This window comes from Cygnus olor, chromosome 13, assembly GCF_009769625.2.
Source record: "Cygnus olor isolate bCygOlo1 chromosome 13, bCygOlo1.pri.v2, whole genome shotgun sequence".
NCBI lineage: Eukaryota > Metazoa > Chordata > Aves > Anseriformes > Anatidae > Cygnus > Cygnus olor.
The window spans coordinates 17,666,534-17,690,905 of NC_049181.1; the positions used below are offsets into that span (position 1 = coordinate 17,666,534).

The following is a 24,372-nucleotide window of genomic DNA, read 5'->3' on the forward strand; positions in this document are numbered from 1 at the left end:
TCTCCTGCTGGGTCCTGTCATGTCCGAAATTCTAACTTCCTTAACCAGTGGAAAACTAAAGGTTTGAAACCTTTTGCCGTTTTGTGCGATGGGAAACTCACTCTGATCCCTTAGGCAGGAATCTCTGTTCCCCACACAGTGTTTTAGAGCCCTGTGCTTGGCACTTGGCTGTCGCTCTCCGTCCTGCTCTGCCAAGTGCCAGTGATCCCTGAGTGCTTACAGAGTTCCTTAGGACTCCCAGCAGATGCGAAGCACTTCTGAAGTTGAGATTTGTCAGGAACAGAATGCATTAGAACATTTATTTCTGACTTTGACTTATGACTAGGGTAAAACTTACCTATTTTTACCACTGTGTTTTTTCTCTTTAGGGCTCTCAGCTGTTTCTCTAATTCAGGAGCTCTTCTTCCTATTTTTTTTACTTCATAAAGTAAAACAGTTAAAGGAAAATGCGGCACGTCTTGCTAAATTTAATATACAACTATCTCCTGACTGAAACAGTGAGATAGACCCTTGGTTTCAAATTCTGACCCCCCCAATTTTAACTGACTTTTCCAGAATTCCACCCTAACTGCTGCTTTTTCTTAATTGCAAATAATTCCCCTATAAGAATCACTTGAATTCGGCCTTCTTGGAGAGCCCGAGCACAGATTTCTGGGCTAGATTTTCGATTCTCGTGTTATGTAGGGACCTTATCAGGCAGATTGCAAGGTGAGGTGGTATTGATGTCCTTCGGGACATGGAGCAGCTCCCTTGGGGACCTGCAGAGCAGGGCAGCTCGGAGCTTGGCAGCCAGTCTCCAAAAATGGCTTTACTGTGACAGGACTGCATTATAAATCCTCATGTATTTTTTTTATGCATGAGATTTCTTTATGTGGATATTTAATACCATAAGTGAATATTTATGGCGGTGCTCGAGGTCTTTGGATCAGGTATGTCATACAAAACTCTGACCCAAAGCCCACTGTCACCCAGCAGAAAACCTCATCTCACACTGCTCTCCCCTCTCGCCCCCAGGGATTTAAAAATACAAATTATTTTAAGCAGTTCAACATGTACTGAGCCTTAGTTTGTTAGCTAGAGCATAATGTCTTTCCACAGCGATGTTCAAAATGAAAGAACAAAAAGCTACCTTGAAAAATAGCCATTGGGAAGCAGAGCAGCAAAAGCCAAGAAACTTGAGCCCTTTGCTAATGAATGCTCTGTCCTTAACTCACATTGTCTCTTTTGTTTCCCACACTTTCATGAGCTGCACATGGATTCAATTTGCCAGTCTTTAACCCTTCTCGCCGATGCCTGATCTGTGTCTAGTTTGGAAACTGGGACAGCTGTCACTTAGGTACTTGGCTTTGGTTTTATTTTATTTCGCTGCCGATCTGTTTGTCCCTGCTCCGTCTGTGGCATGGATGCAGTGAAATAATCTGCAGGGGTGTGGATGAGGCTCGGGTACACGCTGGACAAAAGGAGACGAGGCTTTGGCAGCCTCCTGGGAAAGGGTGTAACAGAGAGGGCTGCGAGCAGGTTGGCTTTGATGAAAGCATAGCAGCATTTCCACTGCGACTGCTGTCGGGGAAGATGTTGGTGCTGCACTCAGACTTTTTTACGAAGAGCTGTTTTTCTTGGCGTAGCTCTAAAATTGATGGAAAGTCAGAGTGGAGCCAAGGGATTTGGCATCACGGGAACTTCTCACACCAGCTTGCCTTTGTGCTGCAGCACAGCAGAAGTGCTTTCTGCAGAGCGAAGCATTAAACATCAGATGTTTATTTGCACCAGTGAAATTTATTCCAGTGAATGATGATTGCCTGTAGTAAATACACTTCTTAGCAATGACTGTATTGTTTCCAAAAACATAACTAGCTCTTAGTTGCTGTTTGCTAAATTGATAGGGTTCTAATTAATCATCCTTTTAAAACAAAAATGGCATTTCACATTAAAAAACATAATGCATTTTCTTTTTTCCTCTAGATAACTCTTGAACAAAGATCACCAGCAGAGAGTGCTGGTGCTCTTTCAGAATCCGCAGCAGATTCTTAAGTAGATTGTAAAATCAAATCAGACTTTGTTCCGTAATTCTATTTTTAGTTTTTTTAAATAAAATGTTAATCAGCTATCTGTTACATGATTATCTTGCTGCCTCTAATTATCAATCTTTGTAGCTCACTACAGGAGAAAGACAGCTTTTAGGAGAACTATGTACACAGAAAATCTCTAATTGCCACTTTTTCAAGCAATTATAACAGAATTTCATATATCTTGTTCTAATGCATTTGCTCTTTTTTATGCATAACATCTCTCCTTTCATTCCTCCTCTTTAATTTCATGTTAATGAAATTAAGTAATCTGTTTACTATTCAGCACAGCTTCTCTTTAGTGGGAGAAGGTGGCCGTGCTCCTACAGTTTGTAGAGCTCTAGCATGTGTGTGGTGCTCACTCTATCACCAAGATCATTTTTTGACCTGCCAAGGCAGTGGGAGATTGCTTTTGGTTGGGCCTCTCCCAGATCTCAGTCTGATTCTGACATCAGTATCAAAAAAGAGTTGCAAAAGCTTTACATCAAAAAGGAACACTGGCCCTGTCCCCATGTTTTTTATCAGTGTGTTGGCACCATTATTAGTCCTGGAGACATGAAAGTGGTGAAGCTTTTTGGTGTTAAATCAGACATGTTTTTCCCCTCATAATATTTGTGGTCAGATCAGGATTGTTAAATCTGTTTTTGCTGCAGAACCTGCTGTAATCTCACTCTCATGTGATTTCATACATTCTTTAGTCATCGAGAGCAAACAAAGGCCGTGTTGAAGTGTAGGGCCTCTGTGCCTTGCTCTTACACTTCACTCTGATCCAGACCTGTTAGGAGCTTAGGGAATCTCTTAGTTCATTTCAGAAATATCTGAAGAGAGATCTCCTTAGAAAAAAGACGCATGAGAAGCAAAGAGTGCAGAGAGACGAGGGAAATGGTCAACTTTCACACATTAAGGACCTTACTATACAGTAGACATCAGTTAAAGGCTTACAGCCCTTCTGAGGGAGAACAAGCATCTTGTAAGGAAATCTGTGTCCAGACTAACCCTGCTGGCCTTATTTTGCCCAAACTGCATTTAAGTCTACAGACCTGGGCTGTGAATTCATGTAGAGCAAAGCTGAAACATTTTGTTTGTTTTTTACAAAGTTGGCAGTTGTTTACCACTCTTCTAGCGACACCACCTGCTTCCAAAATGCTCCATAAAAAGGGGGGCAAGGTTCACCGGTTAGAATAATTCTCTTTACAGGTGGTATCTGATCAATCACCTCATGGGTGACACGTCTCTGCTGACCTCTGTATTGCATCTCTCTGCAGTAAGCTGCCCCTTTTCTCCCCCTTCCTGTGCAGGCCCTTTCTTCACCCGAGGAACCATGCTGAACTTGAGTTACACTCCGTTAGAGGTACCGGCCGGACTGACATAATTTTAAGAAATCTTCACACGCAGCAGCATGCAGAACCGTAGATGAGCAGGAGCCATGGTATGGTGCAAAGCTGAGCAGAGACGTGAGGTTGTCCATGCAAAAGCCTCTGTATCAGCTGCTTCCCTCCCATGAGTTATGTGGTCGTTACAGTTTCATTATATAGAATTGGTAGAATAATTAACTTATATAGAAGGACACAGTAAGTGCTTAGAGAGGGACAGAAGAATAGGTAGTAACTATTCCTGCTGCTCTTGTGTTTTGAAGAGTATTTTTCTAGCATTTTTCTAAATTTTTTCTAGCATTTTTTTCTATTTTTTTCTAGCAATTCTACGAACGTTGTTTTATGGTGGTAATTTCTAGTGGTGTTGGCATATGAATATTTGTCATTGCCATCTGTTGGTGAACGTTAACTGGTTTTACATATAATTCATGTCTCAGTCTCATCTCTGCCAGATTGATTTCTTTATTTCTTCCTCTTCAGAAGAAATAGCTGGTCTCCAGCTGCACCCAGTGACAGGACCTGAGGGAATTTTTCAGGGTTAGTTACAGCTCAGGCCTGACAGCAGCAACGTCAGATCCTCTGAACATGACTTAAAGCTGGCCGTGTCTGCCCTGGTGGTGGTTAAACGGCAGCAAAAGCTGCGATGTTGCAGCAGAGCTGTATGTCCGAGGTCACTGTGTGTGCAGGTCCAGTGGCCTCCAAAAACTCCACATCTAGACTGAATGCCCACCCAAACCACCTCACCCTCCTCTTCCTTGGTGCCTTCTCCACGTGTTTCTTGTGATTATGTGGTTTTGGAGTCTGCTGATCTTACTTTAATCTGTATGCCCTGGCATATTTGTTCACTTTTTTTGTATTTGTTCATTTACCTGCTTTTCTTCTTCCTTATCTGCCAAACTATTTGACTTCTGTGGCAGGAGAGAGAAAGAAATCTCCCTTGTCACAGTTAACCGTTCTTAGCTCCTGCTCACCTAATAAACCTCATCTCCTTTTCTGAGTCTTTTTTACTGTTGCTTGCATTGCTGTTTGTTTACTGTGAGGCCATTATTTCACTTAACAGTGTATTTACAGACTAGACAAAGAATTCCCAGCCTGGAGGGATGTGGGGGGAGTCCTATCTGGCCCCATGAGCTAAATGGCATTTCTGAGCCCTGTGAACGGTTTATTTTTTACATGCCAGAAGAAAAGCGCTCTTAAACTGGCGTGGGATCAGAGATGCACAGAAATTAATTTCCCCCCCCTCAGCCGCGCTGAATGGACGCAGGAGCGAGCGGCGATTCCTCCCCGTACATGAGGGATAATATCAGCAGCTTCCTGAGCTCCAGCTGCTGAGGACAAAGGACGGCAGAGCTGCAGCGATTCCTGGAGGGAGGAACTTTAAGATGGAGGAATTTTAAAGAATGCCAAGGACAACCTCTTAAAAAAAAAAAAAATTTGTAGGTGGAGCAATTCCAGGTCATCCGAATGCTTTGTAAGCTCAGGATTTATTTTCCTCCTTTGAAATAGTTGCCGTTGTGGCATTTATCTTTTGCGCTTTTTAACACACCGCCTGTGACCTTTGTATGATTGCATAAATTGGCCCGAGGACGCTGGAACAGTTATTAGGAACCCCTTTCTTATGTTGTTTCCTGAATTCCCACATTGTGGTGTGATGTGTGTATGGAAACTGCTTGCTTCCTCCCCTGGCAGCTGTTCAGACAGCCCTTGTGTGCTGGAGCTCCTGAGCGCTGGGCTGGGCGCGAGCTGGGTGCAGGGGGGAGAGTATTTGAAGGGAGAGAATTTGGATTTCGTGCATCTTTGTTCTTTTCCAGTTCTGATAAAGCTGTTATCTCAATTGTGTGGGTTAAACACGAGCAGCGCTAGCAGTTCTGTAGAATAAACAGCAGCAGATGACTTGAGGTTAATGTGCCTTGGGCACGGCTAGCTGCTTTTCAGTGTCTGAATGAAGCAATATTTTCACTTTCCGTATGACTCTACCTTCTTCTCTCTTTACTCGCCACTCTATTTTCTTACAGCATGTGGGAGGGAGACGGGATGTGTGATTGAAGCTTACTTTCTAACTGTTTGATTCACTGTAGCTATATATTTCCCTTACAACTCTACCCCACAGCATCTAGGAAATATGTGCTTCATTAACTTGTTCTGTCGTCTTTTTTTTTTTGCATTTGCAAACTGTAAGGTTATGGGATGTTAATGAATTGTTTACATGTGCTTCTACATTTGTTCCACTGAATAGTTCCAATGCATGAATATCAATTACAGGGGAAAAAATAGATGTTTATATACGCTGCGTTTGGGATTTCTGAAGTTTGACTTCCTGAAATCTTTTCCAGATCCTTCTTTTAAATCGGAAGAGTTGCAAGTGTTGGAAAGGAGTCATTTCCTTAGAGCAGCTGAAGGGTAGATGGCTGAATCAAATTCTCTCATCTCGCACAAAGAGCCCAAACGCACTCAAGTCAGTGGGCCAGGTCCTGCTGTGCGAGGATTTGATGTGTGGCCAGTTGTGGCACTTCTCATTCTTTCAGAAATGGATGTTGAACCTTACCAAGCGTGTACTACTTAATGGGCTTAATATTTACGTGGTCAGGCCATAGTACTGTACTCAGCCTGCTGGTGACTGCTTCTTGTTCACCCCTCTGTTCTTTCTCGAAGCCGCCCTTCGGTGCCCGTCCTGCAGCATGGACAGCAGTGGCCTCACTGGGAGGGCTCAGGCACGTTGTACGAAAATGTGGCAGTGAATTGTGAGCAAGGCAGGGTACCGTGGTTCGTACACAAATTCTCCCCTGTTGAAGGACCAGTTTGTTACCTGGGGCCTTGTTTAGACTGGGGACTTGCCCTCGTTGCGGCGTGGGTCTCGGAGAAGTTAGAGTCACTTACCCCATCTCGAAAGCAGAGCGCTGCCCCTCGTAAGTGGAGGTTTGCAGCCTGCTGTTGTCCCGTTTGCTGCCGTTACCCCATTTGTTGCATGTTCCGAAGCAGGTAGACTGGACCGAGGCTCTTTTATGAACACAGCATTTTGGGATCCTTTGTGGGGAGATGGGCACAGAGGACATGCGTATTTTTTTTCTTTTGTGGAGCTGTTAGATGTTTAAAGCCAAACTACTTTTAAAGTTGAAATTCTGTGGTAGCTGTGTGACCCCAGACGCTGAATCCTTCATCAAAAACCCCTCTCAGTGCAGTTACTGCCTTTTAGCAAGTGACAAAGTGCTAAAAAAAAACAACCAGCAAAACCTTGTGGAGCACCTGGGGAGCGCGCCGAAGTCCCTTCTCTTCCCACAGTCCCCCGGACCCACGCATGTCAGGGCAGCAGAGGTCCGAGCACCTCGGAAGGCGTCAGGCTGGCTGTTTTAGGAGCTCGGCTTTGAATTTTTATGAAGTAGGAGCGGCGGGGAGGCAGCTCCGCGGCGCTGTGCCCACACGCCGGCAGGCAGCGCCCGTTCTCCCTGACAGGGCGGCGGGACCCGCTCCTCAGGGGCGCGTAATGGCGGGGCCGGGGGGTTGTGGGGTTGGGGCTGGGCTTGGGTTTGGGGTGGTTGGGGTTGTTGGGGTTGGGTTTGGGGCTGGCGCTGGGGTTGGAGCCGGGGGCGGGGGCGCTTCCTGCCCGCCCTGGCGGAGCCCCGGCCCGCGGGGCGCCTCAGAGGGAGGCGGAAGGAGGCGGAGGAGCGGAGCAGCCCGGCCCCGGCTCTCTCTGTGTGTCCGTCCGTCCGTCTGTGCACACCTCGCCGGCCCCGCGGCTCCTCCGTGCTCAGGTAACGGCGGGGAAGGAGGCGAGGAGCGGCCGGAGCCCGGCTGCCAGCCCCGGCCGCGATGCTGAGGGCTGCTGCCTGCTGCTGACAGCGCCAGGCTTCGCTGCCTGCCATTCCCCTTCCCCTTTCCTCCCCGCGTCGGATTTCCACCCAGCCGAAGGCGTATTTTTAATAAAAGTCGAGCCACTCATCCAGCTCGGAGCACGGCCCCCCATCCTCGCAGAGCGCGGCTTGGTTCTGCAGTTAAAAAAGTTTGTGCCCTCCCCTCCGGTCGTATTGACACTGAGGATGAAGAAGGATTTGCAAGTGAAAGCGCCCTGAAACGCAACATCTTCTGGAGGGAGCTCTGCCGCTTGCTTCTTGGGTCGCCAGTTCCACCCTTTGCCCCTGCTGCATCCACCACGCTGCCCTTTACTCCCAGGGGTAAAAACTCAAACGGCAACACCAAAAAACCCGAGGAGAAAAACTACCTTCGGCAGCGGGGAAGCTTTGTGTGACCGACCCAACGAGCTGCCAGTGTCCAGTTGCTGAAAAGAAAATCCTTTTGTCCAGCGGATCTGTAGGTAAGAGCCGTGCTCATGGCGCAAGGGACTCGGCGTTCGTTCCTGCAGCCCAGAGCTGGGAGGCACCCTGGCGTTTGGCCGTCCTTGCTCGCTCCTTCCTGCAAAGATTGCTCTCCACCTTGCAAAACTGACACAGGAAAAATACGCTCGCCCACCTGTTTCACCACCAGCAGTGAATATTAGCTAAAATTAATACTTGTGTGCTTATGTGTAATCAGAGTAAAATTCGGTGCAAGTCAGGGAAGTGGGTTTGTGTCGGGCTGTGTTTGAAAGCAGAAGTGTTTCTTGCGATGCTCTTTTCAGAAAATAATCACAGGCATTGTGCTTGTAATCCACGTGTCAAGATTGTCTTTGCTCGTCATGCTTCACGGAGAAGTATGTATGTGTGTTTACGTATACATGCGTGCACATAGGGCTTCCACAATCAGCTGAGATTCCTTGTTTCAGACTGGAGTTTGTTTTACATTAAGTGCTTTATTCCTTGTGTCACAAGGTGTAGAAGTGTTGAGCCTGTAATTAAGGTGTATACACATCTTAGCAGATTATCGAACGTGGCTGGTAACGTGCTTGGTGCTGTGCAGTGAATGTGAAGATATGTTTTCTTTGGGTTTTGTGTTTTTTAAGTAAGGCTGGGAACGCAGCAAGGACATGTGCACATAATAATTGGATGGAGGCCCAAGCTCTGTGCAGGGAAACACATTTTGTAGCTTACTCCGATCTCCAGGGGCCAAGTGCTGGATGTGTTCTGGTTTATAAATGATAATACCGCTGTGAATTTCTGATTTTTTTCCTTCTCCCCCAGCTCTGCGTTCATACCCACTTCCTCTAGGCCAAAATTTCATCACTACCAGGCTTTTGTGCAAGTGAAGGACCTGTGGAATTTCGTGTGGCTCGTAGCCGGACTCCTCCTTTGCAGGGAGGATTACATTGTTCCCTGTGGAAACACACAGCATCCATCCCCCAGCGGGAGGATCTGGCTGTTTGTGTAGTGGAACCAGCCTTGACATCACGCTCTTCCCCACTGCGTGGGTTTTTCCTGTGGATGATACAGGAAATGCTAAATACCACTCTGTTGCAGTCCCTGTTCCTCTTTGTTTTTTTTTTCCCTCCTCTTCCTCTCCCCTTGGAGGGATTTCTGTGGGGAAAAGAAAGTGGAAAAGGCGTTCTGTTCCCCCTGCGGAGGGAGGGCAGAAAGTCAGCAGGTGCTCGGCTGAGGGACCCCTGGAGAACTGTAACAGCCAGTAGGGCAGCTGTGAAGGTCCGAGCAGGATCTGGCAGAGGACATGATACAGGTTTTGGCTGCTGTCTCACCACCTTCGGCTGCCTGTGACTGTTTCAGGTGACCAGGTCTCTCCACCAAATCAAGGGTGGGGATACAAGAACCATCTTCTTGAGCTTGTGCTGCAGCTGTGGAGTGATGGCAACACTGCATTGGTTGTTCAGGACTGATACAGAGATAAGAACCCTACTGTCAAGACCATGACTCTGTTAAATCTTTGCGTCAGATTTTCTCCAGGGCTGCCTCACTGCCTTCTCCTCCTAGCAGTAGGGTCATGAGCTGACCCTGGAGAAATCCGTCCCCTGGGAGAAGTCTCAGTTGCAGGTTCATCTGGGGCACTTGGTCTTCCCTCTCTTCCTCTCCAGGACGCTTGTTTGCAGTATAACCTCAGTCCTTAAAACATTCCTGGGAGCCATAAGCACAAGGCAGAATGATTTGTTTCCTCTTTATTGACGAAAGGGGAGGATTTTCAGGAGGGAAAGGGGTGCCTGCTCTCTCCACGAGCTCTCTGTTTCTGATTCTGGAGATGCTCTGCGGGCAGCACTGCCTGCCCTGTTGAGCTGGGCAGTGCAGGTAGGCAGAATGGGCCATATGGGGGGACACGGGGTTGTAGAACCCTCGGTGGTGCCGGCACCTCATAATTTTGGATTTGTTTGACCCGACATACATTTGAGTTTTGATGGCTGGGCAATATACTGATAGCAGGGCTCATTATTCTACCTGCTTACGGTGACGCATGGCATCGGCTTGTGCTGTAAACATTGCAGAATCAGTATTGCTCTTTCGTAAGGCAGGCTTGAGCGACTCTGGACTAATGTATGGTCCGCTTTGTATTGCAGAGTGCCGCAGCTGGGCCACAAGGTTTTCATATGCCTGCAATAAGAATGTTTAAAAAAATCCCTGCAGTCTGTAATACAGCTCAAAGGGCAGCTGATTTAGATGTGCTTGAGTGTTAAGGTCAGGAGATCACATTCCACAGGTTGCTAGATGAAAGTTCTTGAAGAGGGTATAGCATAAATATTTGATTCGTATAGAAGGGATTGGTGCAAATCCTTTTGTCCCTGCTCCAAAGATATTTTATAGGCAAAGCACAGGGAAAAAAAAAAAAAAAAAAAAAACCAACAAGAAAAACTTACAGCTGCTTTGTGCTAGAGGAAGTGGAATGGTAACACAGAGAATTGTTGTTGAATTCCACTAAAATTCCTCTTGGATACCCCATCTTCAATAACAGCTAAGAGAACTGATGTTTTTAAACGTAAAATGACTCATAATGCATGGGCTCTCAAAGTTGGGTTTAACATTGTATGCAAACATTGCCAGCTGGTGGGGATCTTTCTGGATAAATAAGAACTATATTTGTACAAGAAGGCTTGAAGGATATATTTCAGATGCATCCTGATTAGCATAAGCCATTCACTTTGTAAAAGAATAGCAAGAATCTCAGAAGTTGAGATAATTTAATAGTCCCCTTGTTCTCTTTATCCTGTCCTTCATCGGCAAACTGACTGATCTTTTTATTTGGAAATAAGGTTTCATTGCTTAACTGCCACGTTTTCCCAATTGTGATGGTGAAACTGAGCACTTGCAACCCCCAAGTTCTCAAAACACAAACCCTTCTCCCTCTTTTATCCCTTCCTTTCATCTCCAGTTGAGTATAATGTAGGGTTGTTTTTGTGTGTGGTTGGTTTTATTTTGGAAGGAACAACATGCACTATTTAACTCTGTACAGCATCCAGCACAATGGTGTCTTGGTCCATGGCTTGGACTCACTGTCACTGTAACGAATGACAAGCTGAAGTGAAATTTCAGCTCATTAAAGGCTTTCTGTTATTAACGTAGAGCAAAATCTGGTGTAAGCTGTAGGTTGTTGCCCTATCAGTGTATATACAGAGATAAGTCTTTAATTCCAAAATTATCAACAGTCCAAGTGTATGTTAACGTGAAATCCTTTTAGCTGTGAATGAATCTATCTGCTCGTACCTCTCCTGGGGCAGGACTCCAGTCTGCAGTTCCTGCTTCATTCATACTGACAGCTCCTAAAGAGTTGCAGAGCTGTAACCCGGTGGAAAGACAAAGCCCACGACAAGGAAGTCCCTACGTGGTAAGATTTCACATTAAACTAGCTAAAGCCTGGCTCCAAACACCTGTATGTTATGAGACTCTATGTGCAGGGCAAAATAGGGTGTGTGTTAGGCTCTGTGCTGAATTAGAAAACTGACCTTGTTCTTGGCGAATGCTTCTTGGCTTATTAGACATTCCCACGTTGGGGTGAAGTGCAAACGCTTTCTGAATTCAGGAAGATGCCTGTCTTTCCCCCATCTAGCTTTTGTTGCACAGTCCCATATTTCAAGGTATTTCCAGACACTTGCTTTTGAAGAAGTCTCCTGAAAGGTTTCCGAACTGCGACAGCCTTGTGGATTTTTTTCCCCTCGCTATTGTGGACGATACAGTGGAGTGGAATGTCCTTGGTTGCCAATGTTTGCTGCTAGGTATCCCCCTTCCATGGAGACCAAATGTTTATAATAGGGTGAGAACAGTCATTTGTGGGGATTGGCAATAAGGCTGAAGGCTCTCTTTCTCCTCTTCTCTCCACTGAAACACGAGGGAGGACTTGGATCTCTCGGTCCTTAAGAGAAGTGTTCCAAATGCCCATTGCCGGGGCTGTAAAGTTTCAGGAAGCACCCGAGGATTTGTCAAAATGATTTAGTCCGTTGTGTTGAATCTGGGCCACAGCCGAGTTCTGTAAGCTCGTTTTCTGCTTTCAGGAACCCTTTGCTCGTCTTGCTTTTTGATGTGTGGTTGTTTTCTAGATTTGACTTTTGTCTACCTCTTCTGCTCGATCTTCTCTCCGTACATGCCCCATGTATCACATCGTAGGCTTTAAATCATTGTCTTTATGAACGAGCAGGCACACAGCTGCCCTCGGAGTCCAGATTGGCTGCAGGAGCTTCTCAGTTGTTAAACCCCATTGGACAGGAGAGCATATTCCGAAAAACTGGAAGGCAGTGCCAGCCACAGGAAGAGTCGCCGTACTGCCGCCTCCATGCCGTGGCTGCGTCTTCAGCTTCTGCAAAAGTTTTTGGCTTATGCTTGGAACAGATCTGACGCTGAAGTTGTGTCCACGTGAAAACATTGTACTGCATGGTAGGAGAGCTGAAAGTCAGCAAGTATCCAGGTCTTGCACATTGCTTGGCTCTCCTGAGTAGTCTTGAAATGTAATCTTCAAGGCAAAAGGAAATAAATCTCAACAGCTTTGGAGAATACTAGTGTGAAGGAGGCCCTAGCAGCAATGCATTTCTAAATATGCAGCATAATATTTGTCTGACTTACCTGTTACGCCTTCAGGTGAAAGGAGTTTTTCAGGGTTGCTGTAATTTGTGTTTACCTAGACACTCAGACGTAATTTTCTAGCTAATGATATATTTGAAACTTATCTGTGTATAAATGGGCATTCAGGGCAAACCAGACACCTGATTTCAATGGGAGATGGTGAGGAATGAATGGGTGAGTGAATAGGAACAGGAGAATATGAAAAGAAAGTCCTGAACAAAACAGAAAACTGAGACCAAAATAAAAAAGACCCGTGGAAGTTCTCAAAGCCCTCCAATCTTGTCCTAGGAGAGCAGTGGTTACGTGCGAGTGCTTAACTTAAGCAAAGGAAGGACGTGTGTTGGAGTCTCCTGCGAGGCTCAGGGGTCCTGGGTTGTGCTCGTGGATTTTAATGGCTGTCCGACGTGTTGTGCCTTGCTGGGAGCAGCTCCTCTGTTGCTGGCCTAGCGCTGGAAAACCAGGGGCTCTCTTCTCTCCCCGCGAGCTGAAGCCTTAGTTTAAATGAAGAAAAGCGCCCTGATCTAATAAAACTGGTCTTTGATACAAATAATAGCAAGGCCTTTAGTAAGCACTTAGAATATCTGGTTGTAGACCAAGATTTTGCTGAGCAATTCTATTATATGAATGCCTATGAATTAAGCCAATTTAAGTTTTAGTTTAATTAATTAGCTTTTGTAAGGCTCTCGTCTGTGTAAGAGTTTTATCACAGGAACTGTTGTTTGCTTTAAAATGCTTTGTTTTTCTACACAACTTGTTTTTTAATAGATTGCTTAACCTTTTAGGATTATTTATTGCAACCCCCAAGTAAAGTAATTCCACATTTCAATGACTTTGCTCTCTTCAGGGTTTGGTGAACATTTCTTCCTCTTTTAATTTGGGCAGTTCTGTGTCCAGCTGAAGCGAATTGTACAGCTCCATGCTAGGATGAGCCCGTCCTGTCGTAGGGCTTGGGAAAAACAGGGTGGGAAAACATCTCCCTGGTTTGGCAATTTTTTTTCTTTAAAAAAAATAATGAAACAAAACTAAAACCTCTTGCATATTTCTGGAGACACAGGACATGAAAACAATGTGAGATGGCTCGCGGCGCTGTACAAGGATTTGGTAATCTGTAGTTTACCGAAATCATCACAGCCAAATGCTCACATTGGCTGCGCGTAATCTCTATTAGGTTTAAAAAAAATCCCCTCTTTTACTGCAGAATGACAAAGGTTTAAGAGACCAAGTGCAATCACATAGTCTGTTCCACCCTTCCCTTGGGTAAGATCAGTGGACTGGGGAGAGCAGGTGGAAAAACCCTCTCAAGGTGCCTGAAAATACCTGGCTTTTCCTGGTGGTGGCTATGGATTGGGCATGGAGCACTCGGATCTTGTTTAAAAATAATAAAAAAATGTTGGCATCCATGGGGAGGAGAATGGATTTACCACCTGGAGAACAACCAGTGCATTTCTGATTTGGAAAGCAGGAGACAAGAGAACAACAGATGTGGGAAGCCCCAGACCCCGTCCCATCCCGCTCCGATGGCGTTTTGGAGGGATGGTGCCTTGGAGGATCGCAGAAGGCTGAAGTGGTGACCCAAGGGTCACGAGACATCGCTTGTGGAAGACAGCCAGCCCCGAGGCAGCACCCCAGGTTCACCTTGTCTCAAGAGGTCAGGGTGCCAGGTTTTCCAGCGCCAGTGAGGCCCTACGTCACATCCCCTGCCCATGAAAACAGGAGAGCTCCGCATGCGTCCTGCTGCTGCATTGCCTGCAGCCCGGAGTGGCAGCAGGGACACCCCGAGTTGTTTTGGGGTGGCTTCTGCACCTTCAGCAAGGTTCATCTCAGCACATCTCTGCTTCCGTGGCGTAAGATCCTGGTGTGCTCTTCGTTCCTAACCCTGCACCATCAAAACCCAAACGTGCAGATGTCCTTCAGCAGGGGAATATGACATAGCTCCAACTTCTTGTTTCCCCAGCTGCTAGGGATACCTCGCAGGAGTATCTTCTCCAACTGCACAAGATATTTAGAAAACTCCCCTGCCTCCTGCTTGCGGAGGTTCTAGGGTGCCTACATCCTCAGTCAAAGCCGTTTCGGCAGAATCTGTGCTTAAAATACTTGCTGCTTCAGTCATTATGGAAACTCCTCCTAGTCGTGATGAAGTTTATATTAGCAAGGACATAGTTTTGCTGGTATGGTTTACACAAGGCTTCCTGAGTAATATACCTAAAACCAATTATTTCCTGGTGTAGCTGCTTTAGAGTGGTTGCTGGAATAGTTGCAGTGAAAAAAATCAATTCCCTGAGTGACATAGTTGTGGCAGCAGAAACATAGATGGAGCTGCGCTAAAAGGAGCGTCGTAATATCTTCCTCCCAGTGTGGGGCTGAGGCTTAGTTAATCATCTTACAAGTAATTACAGGTTTTTTACAAGGTGCACATGAAAAACCCAGGTGGTTATGATAAAGAACGACACCAAAACCACTTGGAAAACATCCTTGCTTTCTAAAAATTTGGTGGTCTGGATCTCCTCTTGGGTTTTACTTAAAAAAAAAAATAAAATAAAATAACGCAGATCCATCTTTTTAACCTGTGCTGCCTCGTTTGGATCACGAAATGGGCTCGGGTTGTGCGAGTCCTGCGGTAGGGTTTGTTCCTTTTCTTGGGCCGTGGCATCTCAGAAGGAGCGTTGCTGGGTCTGCCGGGATGAGCAGCGGCTGATAAGTTAGCTGTGTTTTAGCTGGTTCCCTTTATAAAGAAAAGAAAAAAGAGCAGCCTTGTGGAAAAGGAGGGCCCGTGCCCGACTGCTTGCCCAGCTTTGTGACTAGTCCCATTGAATTCTGTACGACTGCTCTGTGAAACGAGAAGAGCTCCTCCTTATGAAAAAAGGGCTTAAAATAGTTTAGATTGTGGTAATGCTGGAAAAAGCCAGAAAATTCCATGCTAGCGTTAGGCCGTAGTGATTTCTTCCCTACACCCTTTTACGCCTGCAAGTTTTATTTGTATCAACTTCTTATGCACATTTTCAGGATGTCAGGGCTGGCGGCGTGCTACCTTAAGGTTGCACCAGACCCCTACAGCTGCTTAGGGAGTGTATCTCCGTTGTTTTCAGGACTTAAGCTTTTGGGCTCGGATTTTGACTTTATTTTTAATGCAGATGCCGATTGTAATCTTCCTTTTTATCTCCTCAGCAATTAAAAGAGCCCGATGCTATCAGTAGGGACAAATGATGCACTGTCAACATTTTGCTCCCTTCTGATAATGCACATGAAACTGGTTTGCATGTTTGAAGATTACATTTTCCTCTCACATGGTTTTCATTATCTGAGAGCCCCGAGGAGAGGCCTGGATTAAATCAGTGGAGGAATGGCGAAACCACACAATGCAATGAAAATGGTGCTGAGACATACTTGGGATAGTTGTGGGACAGGGGCTGCTGACGACAGAAGCAGGGCGCTGCCTGAGTGCTAGCAGCAGCAAGAAGCGGAGCTCTCTGAAAAGACAAAACAAAGCCTGATGCTGAATTCACATTGCGGCTTGGGCTTACAACAATTCCTAAATTCTGCAAGGATAATTACTGGAAATCTGTGAAGCTCGAAGCAGATGAATCTCGCTCGGTACGCGCTGGGAGGCAGACCTCCGAAATGAGACGTGGGGTGACTCAAACCAGATCGAGCTCACGCGGGTTTATCAAGACGGTGTCTGAGAGGTGAGATCTCGGCCTTTGTTAGCGCAGAGCTCCTCTTGCTTGTGTTGGAACTGGAGCTCCGTGAAACGTGCAGAAATCGCAGCACAGGCCCCTACAGATGCGTGTGTGTGCCTGCTAGTGCTGCCTAACAGTTTGAGTAAGTGAATGGTGCGGTGTGTTCACTCAGAAGTGTTCCCGGGACAGACAGCCGGGTGAATGCACCCAGACCAGTTTTCCTGTTAGAGCAGTATGTTCGGAAAAATGTCCCTCAGAGTAACGCTTTGGAGTTCAGTTCTGAAATGTTGTGGAAGAGCTTGAAATTCCAAAGCTTTCTTCCCAAAATGCCTGAAGTCCTGAAGCGTTCCTATTTATACCAGCCTCTGTAGGGCTTCCTTCTTTTTCTTTTTCTTTTTTTTAAATGCACATTCTAAATTACGTTGGTTAAGATTATAGGTAACTCTCTGGGAAGAAATTGGCACTTAGCAGTGAGGGAGCAGTAATTCTGAGGTCTTCTGAGCTTTCCCTCGGAGATGTTATTTAGAGGGGTGGGTTCTTCCCGTGTTGCTGTCTTGACTTCTTGTTTGAAGCTGAGCAACTTGCTGCTTTTTCGTGAAGCCTGCCAGGCTTTCTCGGGCTTCTCTGTGCCCCATTCCTGGTACTGGGAGCACTGGAGGATGGTCGGTGGCTCCTGGCACAGCTCTCTGCTTCTTGACCAAGGTGGGCTTGGAGTCGTCAGAGCCGCGATCGATCCGCGGGTGTTCTGCTGGCCTCTCGCTCTAATTGCCAGGTGATCTAATCTCAGGGGTATGCGTATTATTTGCGCCCCTCCGGGTGACATTGTTCTTGTTTTTAGTGAAAAGGAGGAAGTTTTTCTTGTTTGCCCGGTGACTCTGTCCCTCTGGTATGAAGATGAGTAATGCTGGCGCCGCTCCATGCACCTGCTCGGTGCCACCCTCCAAGATCACCTGAGCCAGTCAGCAGACCCAGGCAAGCAGGGACGGGATGCTTGAGTGGAAGCTGGGGAAGTGCTTATGGCTGGAGTCTGAAACCCACTTTGGTTGGGAGCAGGTGCCGGAGCGCTGTCAGGATGCCAGTACACCTCGTGTGCTGCCTTGTGGCTTTGGGTGTTGGCGCCAGACCTTGGGAACCTTTATCCTCAAGGGCTGTCGTAGCGTGTACTTCTTCCCTCCTCCTTGGGTAGGGCTGGAACAAAATGGAGAGCGTTCAGTGATAGCCTGCACTATGCATTACAGAATTTTTGGACCGCACCCTCGTGAGTCCAGTGCTCCCAGCCACTTCAAAGCGAGCGTGTGTGCAGAACAGCTGCGTTTCCAGCGGTCTCACCGGCACTCACATTGAGCCAATTGTGCAGGATCAGGCAGAGTGCACGCTGGGCTTTGCACAGGCCGTGTAGCAAAGGCATATTTCCATGAAGCTCCAGGTGACTCAGCATGTGAGCTGGGCTCTGCGATTGCCCCGGGGGTTTCCCAGCCCGTCCTAGCTGTGCTATCTCTGTTTTGTGTTCCCCTGCTCTACTCCAGCACGCAGGTATGTCTGAAGATAACTCCGCACCTAAAAACCAACCTGGGACTTCATCAAGCTGATAAGCATCCCATCACCTGTTGCCAACCAGGCTAAGTAGTAATACACGCGTGTGTTTTACAAAAAAACCCCACAGAATTACTTAGCACAACCTTCAGGCCACTCATCTGTCGCTGGATCGCTCTGCATAAGAATGACCCAAAACTTGATAGTAAAACTGAAAGTGCTTAACTGTACTCCAGCCCTTCGGAGGGGGTGAACCTGTTCCCATCCCACCTGATGTGTAAGCTAATTAGCTTCTTGACTAAGCACTCATCCTGGGCAAGTATGCACAGGCTGCCCTCACAGGGACTCTTGCATTCCTCCCGGTTTCACAAGCTAAAGAAAGATGCTTCTCTTCACTTGTGAAGTTGTTATTGCTCCACGCAGGTTAATTGAGCCCTGGCGTTATAGCCGCTCATCAAGCAGTGGTGAGTAGCTCACTTGTCTAAGCTTGTTTATTTTTATAATGCTGCAAAATATTTGCATGCTGTACAGAAATGTGCTGCTTTGGTTCCTTGCAGCGTGGCGGTATTATCATTTTAAATTCTTCATTAATCTCTTTTCCTCATGAGGGACTGGCAAGGCTCCAGTGCATAATTGCATGATGTTTGAGACAGAAGCCTTGGTTACTGCAGTTTTACACAATGCCCTGCGAACACGGGCCTTGTCTTCCTTACGTAGCGCTGATGCTCCCTCCCCTTTACGTCCACCTGTGATCTCAGCATGGCTGCGTGCAGCACCTTGCAGTTCCTGGGTTAGTTCTGCCAGCTCTGGACTCAAGAACGTACAGGTACGATCTTACGAGAGACAATTTCAGGCTGGAGATTAGAATAAGGTGGTGAGATGATAGAGCTATGATGCCTGGGAACAATCTGCTGAATCTCTTCAGCCTGGGAGATGTACCTCACGGTGCTTCCTTGGGGCAGAATTGTTCTGAAGCTGAATTTTCCACTCGGAAAGCAGGGTTTTTTGCTAGGCTTTGTGGTTACGAAGAATGCGCTGTGCAGTGCAAAAGCCAGGACAGTTTCACAGAGTTTTTGGTAGTCTGAAATGAACTAAGTGTAGTTAACTATTCATCTTAATAGATTTAGGCTAAACCCCAAAAGATGTCTGTTTAAAATGTTTACAGAACCTGTTCCAATTTCCTTCCAGCTCTATCATAACAACTTTTCCAGTGCACCTCACTAATTTCAATCTTTGGCACACTGGAAACTGAAATTGCTGGACAAGCCTAACACAAACAGAATTTGGTGTCCAAATAAATAACACATGGGCTACAGTACCGATTGTACTGTTCATTTTTTTTGTGTTTCATTACATAAAATAGTTTGACTAACTGGTTCTGCCATGAGTTTCCAGCTTGCCCAGAAAGCAGATTCCAGGAATGCTGCCACCCAAGTTAGTTGCACAAGATTTTCTTTGTTAATTAAAAAAAAAAAGGACAGAATAGGAAAAAAAAACAGGCTTAATTCTAATAGATGTCCAGTTGGGACAAAAGTCATCTTTGGGTGGAAAGGCAACATCGTACTGAATATTTAAAGAAACTGTATTCGTTGCCCAGACAATCTCCATGTTGTACCTCCATCCACCTCTTGTTCTGGATTTCCAAGCTGATTCCTAGTTTGCACCCACACTAAAATGAGTTTATTCAGCCCCAGCAGATCCTTTCACTGTGCTCTCCCGTCTTTAGATCAGCAGCATGAGCTTGTAGGGCTGTGCAGTGAAGCTGGGTGTGTGAAATGGTTGCATGCAGCGTTGCCTCCTTGAATGTTTCAAGGAGTCAGGCGTGCACAGATTGAATTTGTCTGCGGAGAAAATCTTCGAGGCAGTGAGGCAGGATCTCAAGCTGGGTTGTATCTTTGTATTATAAAAATAATAAACACACACACACCCCTTACATTTTTCCAGTCGAGACAAAAGAAATCTTTGGGTGGAAAGGCAGCACCATATTGCATAATAAAAGCCTTTTTATGCTCTAATAAAAAGGGTTGCTTCGGGCAACTTTGTTTAAAAAAGAAAAGAAAAAGCAGAATCGATGATAGTGGTGTGAAGGGGTACAAGGAATCGTCCTCTGCTGTTGCCCAACAGTGGGAAAAGAAGCTAGAAACTGCTCTAGTTATCTGCTATCTTAATGCCTGGTTTAAAGGTTCTTTGCTGCATATTTGCTGGCAGCTGTTTTCAATATATCCCGCTCGAGCTAAGTCACCAGTTAAGAATTTGACATTAGATGTTTTTTTCAACTACCATCTTGAAGTACCATACCACACAACACAGCCTTGTTCCCTGCTCAGATATTGTTCATGTGCCTTGAAATTGCTGTTGACACCTCCAGTATTTAACGTACAGATCTGAGATAATTTTTGTTGGTGTGGATATGTGCCATAATGAGGCAGAGACAGGCATCCACGGCTGCGTTCCTTCGCTACATCTGCTCGTTTTGTTTTCTGCTACATTCCAGGAAAGTAAGTTAAATGATACATCCCAACGACTGTTTGTAATTTCACTATTTTTGTTCTTTTTACCCTTAAAACACAAGCGCACCATGTGCACACACAAGTACGTTCCCCTTCTTTTGTGTCGTTTGCCTTTTTATTTAGGACACCTTTAGCAGTAGATTTAACTTCTTGAATAACACACCGAACTGCACATTTTCCTGTGTTCTCCTCATTCTCCCCTCAACGGTTAAAGTTTCTTTAGTGCTTTATATTCTGAAAGGGAAAAGTAACGTAATTAAAGAATGTTTGGGGAATTGGAGCTGGGCTCTGCAGTATGTTTCTGGCATATACTTTGGCAGTGTCCTTTTCTTTCCCTCGCTTTCCCAGTCAGTAAAATAAAGCTAATGCTCATATACTGATCATTCTCACAGTCATTTCTGAGGCATGATTCGTGGAAGTTAATAAAGTACTTAACCACAGCACCTTTCGTCAAAGGATTTCTGCTGATACAATTTGCAATATACAGTACCACTGAAAAGGGAGCTGTAAGCACAGGGTATCATCATCTGTGCTGCAGCTTTCATTCTTAGCAAAAACAATCCCCCAAAAATCAACAAAAAAAAAAAAAAAACAATGGAGTTAAAGAATTAGAATTAGCGGGTTTTAATCACTGTTTCACTTGGAGGCACAGATGGGACAGAGCATTACTTGGCAACATTTAATCTTGGAGCAGAAATTGTCATGATTAAAGCAGCAGCTGGAGTAGATTGTTAGGGACAGGGGGGTTCATTCATCCTAAAGGGATCAGAATTGCCGGGCTTTGGGAGAAAACAAGAAGCTACAAAAGGAATATATGAAATATGGGCCAAGGTTTGTTATTTCTAGGGTCTCATCAGCCAATTAAAACGATGTTTTCAATGCTTTCCTCAGAATTATTTTGGAAGCGAGGAGAGTATCAAGTGATCTGGCCTGCTGAAGAGGATACTGAAGCTATCTCTGAGCGGAGATTTTGGACTTGCAGGAGGAAGGCTGAGTCCCCCCATGTGCCAGAACTGCTCCTCCTTACCAAGGAAGTCAAAGTGAAGGACATAGGTACGTGCCACTTCACGTAGGGGTTCCGAAGAATCGCATTCCAGGCCATTTAGCAGGGCCTGAATTCCAGGTTTGGTGAGGTAGCCTGGAAAGAGGGGGATTTTAACTTTCTCTTCATTAACATTTGCAGAAGGGTTTTGTCTGCCTGACGCATCAAGGCCTTGTGTTATAGGGGTAGGCTCGTGGGGTAGGCTGTCCTGATGGAGGAAACGGGGTGGTTGTGGAGACATGGAACAAAGACGACCCTCCAGGTCTCCAGACCCCAGCAGTCCGTCCCTGGTTCTGCCACAGAACAAGCTTGTGTGAGCAAGCTGCCTCTTCCTAAGAGACAAAAAAAATGGTGTCAGAATAAAGTGCGAGTTTGTAAAGCATACTCTCTATTCTGCGCTGTTCTAGCTCAAAAGTAGCTCTGCTTTTACTTAAGTGTCTCAGAGGTGTCATTCACTTTGAATATTTTGGCTCATGCAAGGCCAACGGGTATGAGTTTCCTCATCAAATTCCTGCCTCTACTGGGAGACAGAGTGAGGTATAATTGCTGTTGGTCACTGGTTGTTGAATCTTTTCATAAGATGTGCTTGGCACTGGCTCTTTGTATTTCTCTCGTTGGTACATGGTGTTTTTTCCTGTCACTTACAAGTCTTTGCCTTAGATCAGACAACTCTTTTTCCTTCTCTCACATTTGCATGCATTCAGGTGATGACATGTGTGAGGATTTGGTTGCCTTTGTGTAGTAGGAAGTCAGGCGTCCTCACTTGCACCAGTACGTGGTATTTTTTGCAGCGGGGAGACTAGGAACTAATCTCTCCCTGGGTATTTATTAACTCTAAAAATCTGCTGGCTAACCAGGTATTCATACTTGCTTTAAATGTTCTAAACTAAGAGATTTCTTTACTTCTGTGAACCGTATACTATCTCAGTGGAACTCTTTTTTTTTTCCCCGTTCTTCCTTAAAGCTGACAAATTGCCGATTTCACCCTTTTATCCTTGTCTGCCTTTAAATATGGGAAACGTATTTCACTGTTGGTAGCCCGAAGTGTAAAACAAACAGGGCTCAGGCATTTTTACCATCATCCTGTGAATTATAGGTCTCCTTTCTGCCTGAAAGCAGCCTTGCTGTCTGAGGTATTCAGCATGTATCTCTACAGCTTGCAGTCGATTGATATTTCTATAAACTTGCAAGTCACCTTTCATCACCTTTTGAGGCTTTGCCCCCTAGCATGCAAGTCCTTCTTAGGTAGAAGGGCCTTAACGACCCCCATTGTTATGGGAACCTTTGGTAATCTAACCTGCCTTTTTTCTGTATTTCCAGCTATTGCTCTTAAACGTCTTCTGCTTGATCCACTCAGGCGCTAATAGCCGTGTCTCCTTTCCTTAGGTCAAGGGCAGCTTTTACATTCCACCCAAAAGGCACCACGGTTTGAGATGAGGAATTCAGAAGAGCAAGCAGCTACGACAGTTTTACAGCGCCTGCTGCAGGAGCAGCTCAGATACGGAAACCCGAATGACAACCGTAACCTCCTCGCCTTACACCAGCAAGCCACGGGAAATGCCCCCCCTTTCAACAGCACCGGGAACCCAGCGCCACAGAACGAAGGGCTGAGCTCCCAGGACCACCAGCTTGTGACTCATGCTGCCCGTCAGGAGCCCCAGGGCCAGGAGATCCAGGTGGACAACAGCATCATGGAGAAGCAGCTCTCCCCGCGGCTCCAAAACAGCGAAGACCTCCCGACCTACGAGGAAGCCAAAGTCCAGTCACAGTATTTCAGGGGCCAGCCGCACGCCAGCGTCGGGGCAGCGTTTTACGTAACGGGGGTAACCAACCAAAAGATGAGGACTGAAGGGCGGCCCACGGTTCAGCGGGTGAGCCCGGGGAAGGTCCACCAGGACGAAGGACTTAAGGACCTCAAGCAAGGCCACGTCCGCTCCTTGAGCGAGAGGCTGATGCAGCTGTCCTTGGCCACCAGCGGTGTCAAGGCGCACGCGCCAGTCACAAGCGCGCCGCTCTCCCCCCTCTCCCCGCTTTCCCCTCAGCAGTCGAGCGACCCTTACAAAAATTCTGGTTCCAACGAGTTCTACAAGAACTCGGTGCAGCCCCCTTCCCAGCCCAGCATGAAAGGGATGGAGCAGCGGGGTCCTCCTCCAGAGTATCCTTACAAAAACGTGTCCACCCCATCCATGAACTGCAAACCTCAGGACTCGGGGCATTTCTATAGCGATCACCGCGTGAGCCAGCAGGGAAGATCCGATGGGCCTATGATGAGGTATCAGCATCCCCCTGAGTATGGGTCAGTCAGGTAAGCACGATCCTAAAATGACAGCCCAATAAGGAAAGAACCTATAAAACAGTCCACTGGCACTCCCGAGGCAGGTTATCTTTCAGCAAAAATCCCATCTCTGTTGCATGAGACTACATATTGTGTTCAGCTGCAGACGGTGTCTGGAAGGACTGTGAGCTGTTTTCATTAGCTTACCTAGAGAGGCCTGACACATTTCAGAGAAGAAGAAAACACACACACAACCAAAATGGAAAAAAGGCCAGTTCGATTTTCTGGCACAAGGAAGTTTAGTGGAGCTCCAGAGCCTTGCAGAAGGTTTGTAAAGAAAAAAAAAATAGAAGCTGAAGTTGCAGTGCAATTCATTTTAGGAACTTGCAGTTACTTATTGCGATACTTGTGCTTTAATTACATCTGCCAAGAAAAAAGATTTTTTTTTTAAGGTTTAAGCTGCACCTGAATGCCACGTGGGAGAGGAGAAAGTGAACGAAAGCAATAATGGTGAGGGAAATAAAAATCACCTGAGCTTCCTTTAGGGCTTTCCAGAGTTTTCAGTGGACCGAAGCATGGGAGCGGAGAGTGGTGTGTGCTTTGTGCCTCATCCCAGGCTTGCTGGCTTAGCTTTTGTTAATTTTCCTTGCATCATTTGAAATCCCAACCTGTTCTGGTTTCCTCCAGATTAGAAGCTAGATTTGGCTAGAGCCGATGTCCACGTGGGTGAAGATAAAGTTTTATCCAGGTGGGCTGAAAGTCTTGGCTCTACCTTCCTTATTTCCTTATCTCAGCCCTGTCCTAGACCCGGGGGGGGGGGGCTTTGGTGTGATGATTTTGGCCTGGCTTTGAAGCTGAAAGGGTAATACCGAGGAGCAACAGGAGGGCATTGCTGCATAAGTAAATGGTGAGGTCTCTGTGCGCTTGTGTTTGCACATACTGCTCTGTGTTTTGAGGGGAGCGGGAGGAAGAAACCAG

At 46.2% G+C, this 24,372-nt stretch overlaps 1 protein-coding gene across 2 annotated transcripts in view; it reads left to right on the forward strand.

Annotated features, from left to right (window-relative positions):
- The first annotated feature begins 7,616 nt into the window (after positions 1-7,616).
- The window catches only part of AMOT (angiomotin), a 49,547-nt gene continuing 32,791 nt past the window's right edge, over positions 7,617-24,372 (forward strand). The window contains exons 1-3 of one of the 2 annotated variants that reach the window (XM_040572841.1): positions 7,617-7,748; positions 20,969-21,130; positions 22,506-23,424. In XM_040572841.1, the coding sequence (XP_040428775.1) occupies positions 22,553-23,424 (872 nt within the window). In that variant the 5' untranslated portion in view covers positions 7,617-7,748; positions 20,969-21,130; positions 22,506-22,552. Of the gene's footprint in view, positions 7,749-18,137; positions 18,394-20,968; positions 21,131-22,505; positions 23,425-24,372 lie in introns of those variants that run through there. The other variant, XM_040572840.1, reaches the window with a different exon arrangement.